Source organism: Atta cephalotes, assembly GCF_000143395.1.
Source record: "Atta cephalotes unplaced genomic scaffold scaffold00039, whole genome shotgun sequence".
Taxonomy (NCBI): Eukaryota; Metazoa; Arthropoda; class Insecta; order Hymenoptera; family Formicidae; genus Atta; species Atta cephalotes.
In genome coordinates this window covers 2,641,695-2,653,829 of record NW_012130103.1, presented here as the reverse complement: position 1 = coordinate 2,653,829, position 12,135 = coordinate 2,641,695, and the positions used below count along the sequence as shown (strand labels likewise).

General features: G+C 33.9%; 1 protein-coding gene across 1 annotated transcript in view; it reads right to left on the bottom strand.

Moving 5' to 3' along the window:
* The window catches only part of LOC105622061 (protein roadkill), a 40,329-nt gene that overhangs the window by 15,387 nt on the left and 12,807 nt on the right, over positions 1 to 12,135 (bottom strand). Inside the window, exon 2 of the mRNA XM_012203495.1 lies at positions 860 to 1,004. Coding sequence (XP_012058885.1) covers positions 860 to 1,004 — 145 coding nt within the window. The remainder of the gene's footprint in view (positions 1 to 859; positions 1,005 to 12,135) is intronic.

The following is a 12,135-nucleotide window of genomic DNA, read 5'->3' as shown; positions in this document are numbered from 1 at the left end:
AATTAATTTCAGAAATGATAATTGCGAGCCAATACAGTTGTCGGATTTTCAATGTAATCAATCTGAAATATTACTAATCCCCCCAAATTTCCTAAATTTAATCTTAAAAAACTGTAATAAATTTATTGCGAAAAATATAATTTCTGAAATTAATTCATTTATATGAATATATATAATAGTTCAATATCTTAATTCAGACATTCAGACCATAGTGGCTCTTCGTATTTAAAATTAAATATTTTTCGATACGTGATTTTTAGAAATGCAAATATAGAATTCGTTATTAAGTATCTGTTTGAGATTGTATTCACAGACGGTCCGGAAATAAGTTCTTCCGATTCGACATCGGGATAAATATATACTACGTACGTATAAGAGGATGACGCAAAATTGCATCCTGTCTAAGAATACATGGTCTTAAAAACAGCTAGCTTCCAGAAGAACACAGTTCAGAATTCATACTGCTCAACAGTAATTTACGAAGGACAGTAATTTCAGACATTTATATCTAAGATTATTTCCTCAGGGATGTCAGACGGTTCTAAAAATATTCTTTTAGCATGTTTTAAAATTGATCCTATTACCGTAACATTGTTATGTATCTAAAATTGTATGTACACATTATGCTATATTTTCAAGCAGTCTCTCAATTTAGATTGAAATGATAAAATCGTCGACAGAGCGACATAAAATAAGGGATAAATAATAATGTAAATATAATGATGTAATCTGCCATGTCCCGTCTCTAACAATTTCCGCCGCTCACGGTGACTGGGTGAATTTCGGCGCAGGTGAATCGATCGTTAAACCGCGGCGAAGCGCCAGCGGAGGACAATGAACCACCAACGACGAAACGTACCTGCGTGTAACACCAGTTCTCGGCCACGGGGGTGTTCACTTCCGGCGGTGGCGGGCTCGGAACGCGGCTCACCGCCATACTACTGCTGCTGTGCAGGTTCGAGCTGACCCGCGACGTCTGAGGCGCACAGTCGCTCACCGCAAGTCTGTAACAGGAAAGAAAAAAAGAGACATTACAGTCTGGTAGGAGTTAATTCGGGTGGATACACCGAGCGATAGCTTCGAGTCATCCCGCCGCGTTGTACGCAGTAAGTACTGAAGTACGCACGCGGCCCGTCGTCGTTAATTGTGCGCGCGTGTTCGTGTTACGTCACGGGGGTCGTCGACCCCTCTTCATATTTCTGGACGTATGCCGGGACAGAGGAGCTTATTGGATCGGCCCGTAATGCACGGGCGACGGGGACCTGCGTTCGACACTCGGCAAAGCGGTATTGCAATGTGACTATAATTGAATCCCGCGAATCCCGCGGATTCAACCCGAACGATATCGGAAAATTAATTCCCGGGACACTGTCGAGCATTCGACACTATTTCGATGGAAAAATTAGCAATAATAAAAAGGATTATTGATGTTAATAAGAAATAAAAATATAATGAAAGAGTATATAAGAGTCAATTACAAAATTATATTATATATTAAAAAATCGAAATATTACAAAGTAATGTACTATATTCTAATCAATTATAATTGAATTACGCTATAACAGACCATAATCTAACAGTGTTGATAGATAAGAAATACATCATAAATAATGTTCTCATAACATGCATTTATGATATATTTCTTTTCTCTATTCTCTATTAGATTATGGTAACATCTTTGTATTTAGTAAACATCTGAAGAGGATCTAATTTAAAGAAACATGTAGCGTAATTCAATTATAATTGATTAGAATATAGTATATTATTTTGTAATATTTGGATAGAAAAATTTATAAGAAATGTACAATTTTTATTAAATTTGCGAAATTAGAAATAAGAGAGCTAAAGTTTCTTGGAAGCAAGAAAATGTTATTGTGGGAGCGGAAGTCATTAATAACCCAAATGAAAATAAAAAAAAGATCATACATCCAGCAGAACAAATCAAATTGATGTTAAAATGAATCATAATGATTAAAAAATGATCATTTCGCAGCTATTTTGATGTCATAATGATCTGTCTGCACGAAAAAAAAAATAATTCTGCTACAAACACAGAAGGCTTGTAAAATTTGTCAAATTCGTTTGTTTTATAGAAAACACATTTGACAAATATTTGATATTTGTTGCACATAATTTAGCAAGTACATTTAGCAAAAAAAAATAAAGTATATTGTTACACCTGCAAATAATTTTGCAATCCCTACATTTACAAATAGAATTTGTTGTCATGTAATAGGATTACATGGGATTAGCGTATCATATAATTCAACAATTTTTTTCTCTCTGTGTGTTACATGTTTTTTTTTTTCAGTATCATTCTGTTTGCTATATTTGTTAAATATGCGTAACAAAGGCATTACTTTGACGAAGGGGATTCGTCTCACGATAACGAATCCCCTTCGCGCGACTCGACTGTTGTTCATTGAATTATTACGAATCTGTTAAAATCGAGTTCTCTGGAGAAAAAGTCATCGAGAGCTAGAGAAAGACGAGAGAAGGACAGAAAGAGAAACGCAGGGCGAGAAGGAAGAGCAAGGATGAAGGAGGAAGGTACGTAGGACACGCGATAGTGCTCACGTGCGGTGCCAAGTACGGAACTCGCTTGGAAGGCGAGCCAAGTACGTTAGCCTCGCAGGTTCATCGGACGCTATCGGGCGACCCGACCAACCAGGAAACGGGAACTGAATCGAATGAACTCTTGGCGAGTCCACCTGGCTCTCGCGATGCGAAGAGATTCACGCTTCTGTCGCGTCGAAAGCACCTTTTCACGAGGTGAGCTCGCCAGAGTGACAAATAATAAAAATAATAATGAAGAATAATGACTACCAAAGTACATTGAGAAACCCATTTAGTTGAATGAATTAATTAATTTCTTGTTTGAATATGGGCAAACAAATCACAAAACCAAATGCTTTGCTTCAACAAAATTTTATTGCATCAACCAAGGATTTATTTGCTCATCCAAACAAGAAATTAATTAATTGATTCAATTAAATAGGTTTCTCTGTTCTCAGTGTATGATAAAATTCTTATTGTTTATTGTCGCCAGATAAAGAGAATATCTCAGCATTTGTGCAATCTAAAGTAAATGATACAGGCAGTTTAGAATCGATATTTCCTCAATTAAGGATTTTCATTAATTTATGATGGGTTAATTTATGATTAAATTTAATCATAAATTCATGGATTTCGTTCCATGATAAAACATCAGATTAAGCCTAATCACAAGTTAACCAGAAATAATGAAAAATCGATCCTTAAAATAGGAGAGTCTACAAAAGTATTGATCATAATTACGATCATAATACGATAAGGAGATGACAAAAACTGTGAAATGCCAAATGAAATGAGCTTATTCGAAAGAAAAGATTGCTTTACTAAATAGAGGTATGCGAATAGTTCGAATTCGTTTCATTGCCGAATCTGAAAGATCGAAAAGTTCAAAATTTCGAATCGATCGCTTATTTTATTTGCTTAATTTATGCACGATTCTCCCCTCTCCTTTGCGACCAATCATGAATCAATTCTCGTGCATGCGCGTGCGCTTATTTATGTACCGCATCGCGTTGGTTATCATTGGACTCTAATTGGCTGCATTGAAAGGACAAAGCCGCTCAGTGATTCTTTATTACAATTGATTTATTTAATATATTTAAATCTAGCGAAGAATTAAAAGCAAGAAATAATCATATTAAAGAAGCACTATCTGAATGGTTCAGACTTCTGAATGCAGTTAGTTATAGAATTGTCAGAAATAAAACGTTTATTTATTCTTTTTTTTTTAGAAGGTGTCTTTTTAAAATATTTTTATCATATTATTTATTTTTTATAATATTTCTTTATATATCTTGCAAATTGAAGATAATTTATTTTTTGTTTATTAAAAAAAATCTGAAACGTTATTGAAAATACTTTTAAATTATCTTATATAAATCTTTTTTTAAATTAGCTTATATAAATCCGAGAAAATTTAATTAAAATTTCATTCGTTTCGAAAAATTTCAATTCGATTCGATTCGATTTCACAAATGCTTGATTTCACACCTTTAATATTAAAAGTGTAAAAGGATTAGGATTAGTGAGTCTTAGTTTCTGAGAAGTTTGTTATTAAAGTTGGTTCTCCGACTGTAGATTAAATACAAGAACTTTGGTTCGTAAGCAGTGAAGCTGTAAGCGGCGTGGCTGTCAATGAAATAAAAAGTCTTGCACTCTAGAAAATGCGGTGAATCCCACACTGAACAAACAATTCTGCTTCCTGCTTTAATTGAAAATTCGGGAAACGTATGACGAATCGAGTGAAGGCGCATCCGGCATTACCGTATTATTATATCGTCAGAATTCCCCGGTTTTTTCTCTCGCACGGCGTACTTTCGTGCGGTGAATTTCTCCGATTTCGCGAGAAAGAGAGAAGGAGAGAATCGCGTCGAGACTCGACTTTTCGAGCGAATCGCGTTCTCCGTTCGGTCATTCGTGCGTTCGGCGCGCCGTAACTTTCACTTCCAACGTTGCAGTTACTCCCACGTTGCTTTTGCACTAGATATTACCGAAGGCATCGCCAGATCGAGCGAGGGGAGAGTCGTTATTCAGGACAAAAAGACAGTAAGAGGAGGGGAGAGGGGGGGTGAGGGGAAGAGAGAGAGAGAGAGAGAGAAAGAGAGAGAGAGAGACAAACAATTTTATCGTAACTCCGTCGCTCCGTTTTGTGAGAAAGCGTTCGTGGCTTGTTGTTAGAAAGTATAAGCGGAACAGCGAGATGTTTCGCCAATAAGAGGAAATGTTAGACGCGCAGATGTCATTCACGGAATATATAAATCCATTATTTTAATTTAAAAAAAAGTAAACTACTACAAATAAAAACTGTTATTCTAAATTGGATAAACGAATTACGATACCTAAATAAATAAATAACAGATGTAAATTAGAAGTGAGAGACATCAGGCAAAAACGCCATATATTTGGATATTGCATTATCGTTAGATAAATTATCTTCCTGAAAAGATTATTTTTTTCAATACTACTTTAACACAAAAGATTGAAGGCAGACAAAGGCAGGATTCTTTTTTTTCCTGTCACTTTGGTTATCGCTTTAGGGATTCGAGTTTAGAGGGATGTAAACGAGCCCTAGATCAATATCTCTTTGTCATACCTTGTTCAAGCTTCGGTCTTAATCTTAGTCTTAAAAGTTAGCGACAAAGAATATCATAAGATCGTTTATGCTTCCCCATAGTCTTAACCATAGTCTTAATCTTAGTCTCAAGAAAGTTCCTATTTTTTAACTATAGTCCTTAAGATTAAATTAGAACTAATTCCAAGACTAAGATTAAGATCGTAACATAAACCAGGCATCAGAACGATCGGGATATTCGATTTAGTTTATGTAGGCATGGGTCAGACTTCGAGAGTTCAAGGGAAAGTAGAACGAGCCCCAGCACAAGAGCTGGTGAAAACGAGGAAGTTGGGTGAAAACCGTCCATAGTACGTCGAAATCACGTAATTACAGTGCCTGCGAGTGCGACACCGCGGGTAACTTCTTGCCAAATAATCGTCGTGATTTACGCCATCTCTCTCTCTCTCTCTCTCTCTCTCTCAAATATCCTGCTCACTCTCAGCTGTTTATTAAATGTCGTAGCGTCTCGCATTTTTCATTTCCGCGAGAAAGCAACCCTTCAGGTCGTTTTCCTATGCTCTCTCTCTGGCGTTCTTAATTTAATCCCTGTCCGTACTTTGTCTTTGTGTATCTTGACGCATTTTGTCTGCCGTCTGTTGCGTCATCGCGTTTGCGTTTTCACTTTCCACTAAAAAACACGCATTATCTTTCGCATGTCTCTCTCTCTCTCTCTCTCTCTCTCTCTTCCTCTTCTGTTCCTGCAGCATAATTATTTATAATTAAATTATATTCTATTATATATGCTTTCGATCCAACGTAAATATGTATTCTTTAATTCAATGTTCCAATATTTAATCCAATGATTTAAGTTTTTTGAGAGAATGCCATCTTAAAGCGTGTAATAAATTAAATCTCTCTCTCTTTCTATTTATTTCGCGCAAATATCCCCGAACGACATTGTTTTTCAGTTGCCGATGATTTTATGTTTCTCCGATAATATATGATTGAACGAGCTCCGTCATGTAATTATTGATAAGGATGACACGAAGGTTGGCGTGATACCGCATCAACCGATGAGGTTGCGTTTTCGACAAAAATGCATGCTGCTTTTCTGCATGCAAACGCGTAAGTCCGGATCTACAATAGGTGATTTATGCCCGTATTCATAATCAGACCTTATACTTAAGGCTTCCTTAAATGTATCTTTAGATGCTTAGTAATGAAATGCCAATGAAATAATTCGTAGAGCATGTGAAGATAAATTTAAGGAAGTCTTAAATATAAGACCTGACTATGAATAGTACGGGCATTAAGCCTTAAGTCGTAAGAAATTGATCAATTGCAGTCGAATGAGAGGAGAATAATTGATTGTGATTCGTCCATTCCTTCTGGCTTAAAGCTTAAAAATCTAGTAGATCCAGGCTAACGCAGTCTGAGAGAATCTGATGTTTCAAGAGCAAGAAATTCAAGAAATTTTGAATCAAGATCAAAACAAGAAATTGGAAATTGGTTTCAAAACAAGACAAGAAATTTTTATCAAGATTTTTTGACATTAAGTTAAGAAATTTCTTGAAATTTCTTAAATTTCCTTGACAGCTTTTATTTTTAATATTTTATTATTTTAATATTTTATTATTTTATTTCTGATTTGAAAAAAGTTTTGAATATGTTACGTTTCAATATTTTTGTATTTATTGATATTTATAACAGGTTATATAATATAGAAATGTATATTCATTTTCATTAAATAACAAAATAGCATATGAGCAGAGTGTAAATCGATTAATGAAAAAGTGAAGTCCCTGATTTAACCAAATTAAATTATGCTCATATTAATCTTTACATTTATGTAAAGAAATATATATAAAATCAATATTGCGAAATTATTTGCAAAAGTATATTATGTATAAACATTTACGTATTTCTACTAATAGTATCAATTAAATCAGGAATGATTAAAATATATAGTAATAATAATAATAATTATATCTAATAATCTCAGGAATCTAATAATCTGAAATAGTTACATTTGGCAGTAATCTTCATGATATTAAAAATGATAATTTGAGAAATATTTTTATTAATAGATTTATGCATAATAGAATAGTATAAGAACACTTTTAAACCATGAATTTAAATATAGTAAACTACGAGACGAATCGACATTCAACAATTTATACTTATGTTTTCTTATTATCTCTTACGCGACGAAGTCAAAGAGCCACAAAGGCTCTGCTTAAAAAATCAAGAAATTCAAGATTCTTGAATTCAAGACAAGAAGTGCAATGTCAAGAAATGGTCAAAACAAGAAAAACGAAATTTCTTATCTTGAAAATCAAGACAAGAAAGAAATCTTGTCTTGATAAAATACTAGAGAATCTGTGAATTCTCTACTTTTCTTGTTCTCATTTGTCACAAACGAATATAGATCGTTTTGATCCCACGTCGTTACACTTATCTCTTATGGTCTTTTTTCCGACTCAGCATGCCGCATAATTAGGCGCATTTATATATCTCCATATCTGATTCATCCGGTCGTTTCGTAAGAAACCGGCAGGCGAACAGGTAACGTTCCTTCGCTGACGCGACACGCGTAATGCTCGCAGAAAAAAAAAGCGATAGAAAAAGGAAGTCTCAGTGTCAAGATCGGAAGGTCGCGGAGGCGACTGAGTGCAACGCGGCGCGAGGCTAAAAATATCTGCCGCCTTACAATTATCACGATTACGCGTATAGCTCGCCGATGCATCAGTGTATAACACGATAACGATTGTTCGCGATAGAAGCAACGAGAAATTACGAGAACAGTCTCGCTTCGGCGTTTCTGAATTGCAATTGGATGAATAATTCATATGAAAAATAGAAACTATTAATTTTGTAAAAATTTCCGGCTATTTATCATTCAGATGTCTATTTCGAAAAGTACCGAATGAAATTGAGTAGTCGATATGAAAAAGCAGATTATATCCAAAAATATAAAAAATTTAGAATCCCTGAATTCTTTAATTGATTCCTTAATTCCTTGATTATAAATTAAACGGTTTATAAATGTGTTAAAATGCAAACCCTATAAAATCAAGATAGAAAAGTGGATTTAATTATAAAAGAAGTTACCCCCAGAGAAATGCCCTTTACTGTTGCAAGTGCAATATCCATTGATCACATTTAATAACAATGGCAAACACTTTGTTGTCAAAATCAGTTAAAAAATTTTTTGCAACTGCAAAATCTATAGTGCATTCTATTCTATTAAATAAAAATTGTATTTCTCATCATATTACACATTTTCTTAGAACAACGAATTTTTCTTAGTTTAAAAAAAAAAGATAGCCTTATTGATAATTTAATGAGAAAAATTATACATGTTTTTCATTCTCGCAAAATAATGAAAAGTATAATGACTTTTGTACGACAAACAGCTAGATATAGCGTGTTCGTTTTATTGCAATAAAATAAAACGATTAATAAGAGTGTTTTTTTAATTTCCACAGAATTACAATACAAAAAAAATATATAATTTATAATTTTTTTTATATTATTATTAGAAATATAACAAAACATAAAGCTATAATTAATTATTAGTCTAAGTATATCATTATGATACTTAAGTCCTTCATGATTAATAAAAACTAATAAAATATTTTTTTGCTTATTCTGTTGTTCTGCCATTATAACATCATTTTAGACAACATGTATTGTTCCCAAGGTAAAGACGAATACAGCTCATAGCAAAAAAAAATTAATTTTTTATTACTCCTGACATATATAAGTACCTGTAACAAATAGATTATTATTATTATTATTATTATTATTATCACATACAGACTCAAGCCACACTGCGTTGATCATTGTAGATATTTTAATATTTTTATTTTCATTTTTTATTTAAATTTTGTTTTTAAATTCGTGAGTATATTAAACATTGACTTTTAAGCATCTTCTAATAATGATTGCTCAGAATTCAACAGTTAGGACTTATAGATATCACAGTGACATACCTAGACTACAATAATTAATTATGATTTTATAGATTGAGTTATCGTTATCGTAATGATTAGTTTTGATATTCTTAATTATCAATATATAATACAAAAAAAATTGTTTCTTGAAAAACTTTACGAGGGCTTCAAAAAAATGTCCTTATTAAGTCTCCTCCTTTACGTGACATTATTGATAAATATGTTTATGCAACTGGAGAGACAGATACTTTAATATACTCCAACATCAAGAGAATTGAATTTCGGTTTGCCGAACGTTTCTTCTGCAGAGACACGTGGTTGTATACTAGGACCTTGATGTATTGACAACGATAATATACAGCCTTGACGCTGTTACACAGCTCATTTGACATTCCCCACCATTACGTGCCGCATCGCTTTTCCTCCAATTCTATGCACATACAGTGTTATTATTTCACTCCTTATACCTTCTCTCTTCCTGTTATTCTATTTTATTATACATCTTGCCTTCCTAACGAACCATGCAATAATAAAGTAGCTATTAATGGAATTGATAACAATTATCAGGAGCAAACCGATAATTTTTATTAAAAAAAAAAACAAAAATAATAAAAAGCGCATTCTTCATCTCTTTGAAGATCTCGTCTTTTTTTTTCTTGATTACCGTAGTCCTGCAGAAAGAAAGGTACCATGCCAAAACCTAAGAAACACTCTGAGGATGCTTTATCTCACGGAAATTCATCAAGAGGGGAAAAAAAGAAGAAGATCCAAGGGAGGTCGAGGAGACGAAGCGGAGTCGAAGAAACCGCACGTCGTTGGTCGATTTTCGCAGGAAAGTCAGTAGACAAAACGCCGCGGAGAAGAGGGGCGGAGTCAAGGTTGACGCTGCCCGGCGTAAGTCGGAGTGTGTGATAAGACAAAGGCTGACTCTCTTCAAGGGCGCCGCGGGCGAGCGAGCGAGCGAGCGCGTGCACACCAAGTGCCCCGCGACTCGCCTTCGCGTTTTGCACGCGCCGACTTGTCGTTCTGCCGAGGACAGGCTCGTTCACTCGCGAGGAAGATGCGCCGGCGACGGGATGGACAGCCGGTTGTTGGTTGTCGGTTCAGCCTCGCGGGAACCAGTCCGGCTGAGCCCCGGAGCGCACCGTGGTAAACAACAACCAGACGGAGCAAGAATCACGGATGCCGTAATACGCGGGGAGAGGAGGGGACAGCGGTTGCAACGACGGTTGTAGTCGGTTGCATCGACCACGGTGTGTGTGTGTGTGTGTGTGTGTGTGTGTGTGTCCAAGGAGGTGATAAGGAATCTATGTATATATCCTGTGACGTGTTCGCGTTGAGGATCGAATATCTTTGCTGATACGGTCGACACAACGCAAATATGAACACACGCGATACTTTATAGTTATCGCTATCCTTCGACTCTCAAGATTAAATGCCTCGAACGATGAGGTTTTGTCGAAGATTTAAATGTAAATTCAAGTGAAATATATGTATGCTGAGAAAAGTGTTTGGGTATAGTTGTGATTATATAATTACATGGTAAAATAGTTGTTGTTATTGTGATTTAATTTATTAGTCGTTATTAATATGATAGCAGTAATAATTACAAAAATGGAGTTAACGATAATAACTTTAGCATACAATTATAGTCGGCAAGTACCAAATACTTTTCTCTAAATGTATAAATCTTATAAATAAACAAGAAATTATTTAGCATCTTCTTTTGCTACACACAAGTGAAAAATTTTTATTAATTTAATGCAAGATAATATATTAAAAAATAACATTATAATACTTCGACATTATGGAAGATTTTTTTAAAATGGACAAGTACTTGTACTTGTCGATCTTGAAATACTGTTGTAAATTAAAGTTGCATTAGTAATAACACAAATTGACAAGCAATTTAATATTATTAACGCTAATAAGCATCATTAAAATACTGTAAACAATTTATTGCGAAAAATATTACCTCAGTCAAGAGTCAAACCTGGATCTCCTGAATTCCGTGTGAATGTAATATTTTTCGTCTGATAAAATAAAATAGCTCGTCAATATTACTAGTCAAACTTCAGTCTAGCATTGTGTTTTCAGATTGATAAATAATCGCTCGACTTGCTTGAATTACAAATTGTATAAAATCACAAAAATATATATATTATTAATAATAATAAATATATATTACTAAAAATTCGTTTTGATAGAAACTATGCTTTTCATTCATTTGTGTTTAACATTTTATCGATCGATTTTCATTTAATAAAATTTTTTCAATAAAATTAACATTATAAAAATTGACACGTACTTCATTTTTTATTCATTTATCTTACAATTTGTTTGAACTATATTATTTTTATGTTATTTTTCATTTATTAAAAAAACTATTATTTTAACACTAAGAAACATTAAATATAAATCAATATAAAAACTTTCAAAACAAATTTTATTAAGTATCAATTTAACAAGAATTATTCAAATAACGATCACGTAAATTAATACTCGAGTGTTAATTCAATACAAAAATTTTAACAAGGACCACTTTTGACACAAGTAAAAAATGTTTTTTATTAAAAAACATTTTTTACTTGTGTCAAAAAAACATTCAATATTTAACCAATATCTACATAGTGCCACAATGGTTGCTCGCGTTTAATACGCGGCTTATCTGTTCGTTAGACTTTCAAAATATTCGTGACACGCAATAATAAGTATCGAATGGAATATTGGAAATTTTTGCTTTCGATATCTCGCTCGAATAATTGCGCAATAAATCGAAATGCAAATCGCTCCATTTTCGCGGCTCCTATACTATATTAAATTATCAAACTCCTAAATGTGCGTCACACAACTAAACTGTTATTCAGATGGGAATTACTAAGAAAGTGACGGAGAAGTGCGTTATTATCTGTCAGTCTCGCAGTAAATTTCCTTCCTTTGTTCATGCATTCCTGCATGATGCATAGCGACTAACGTCATAAGGCACTTACGACAAAATTAAATTAATAAAACAGTTCTTCTGGGCAAAATGGGGAAAACCTGAGAAGAGGAACAGGAAAAGAGAGGGACAAT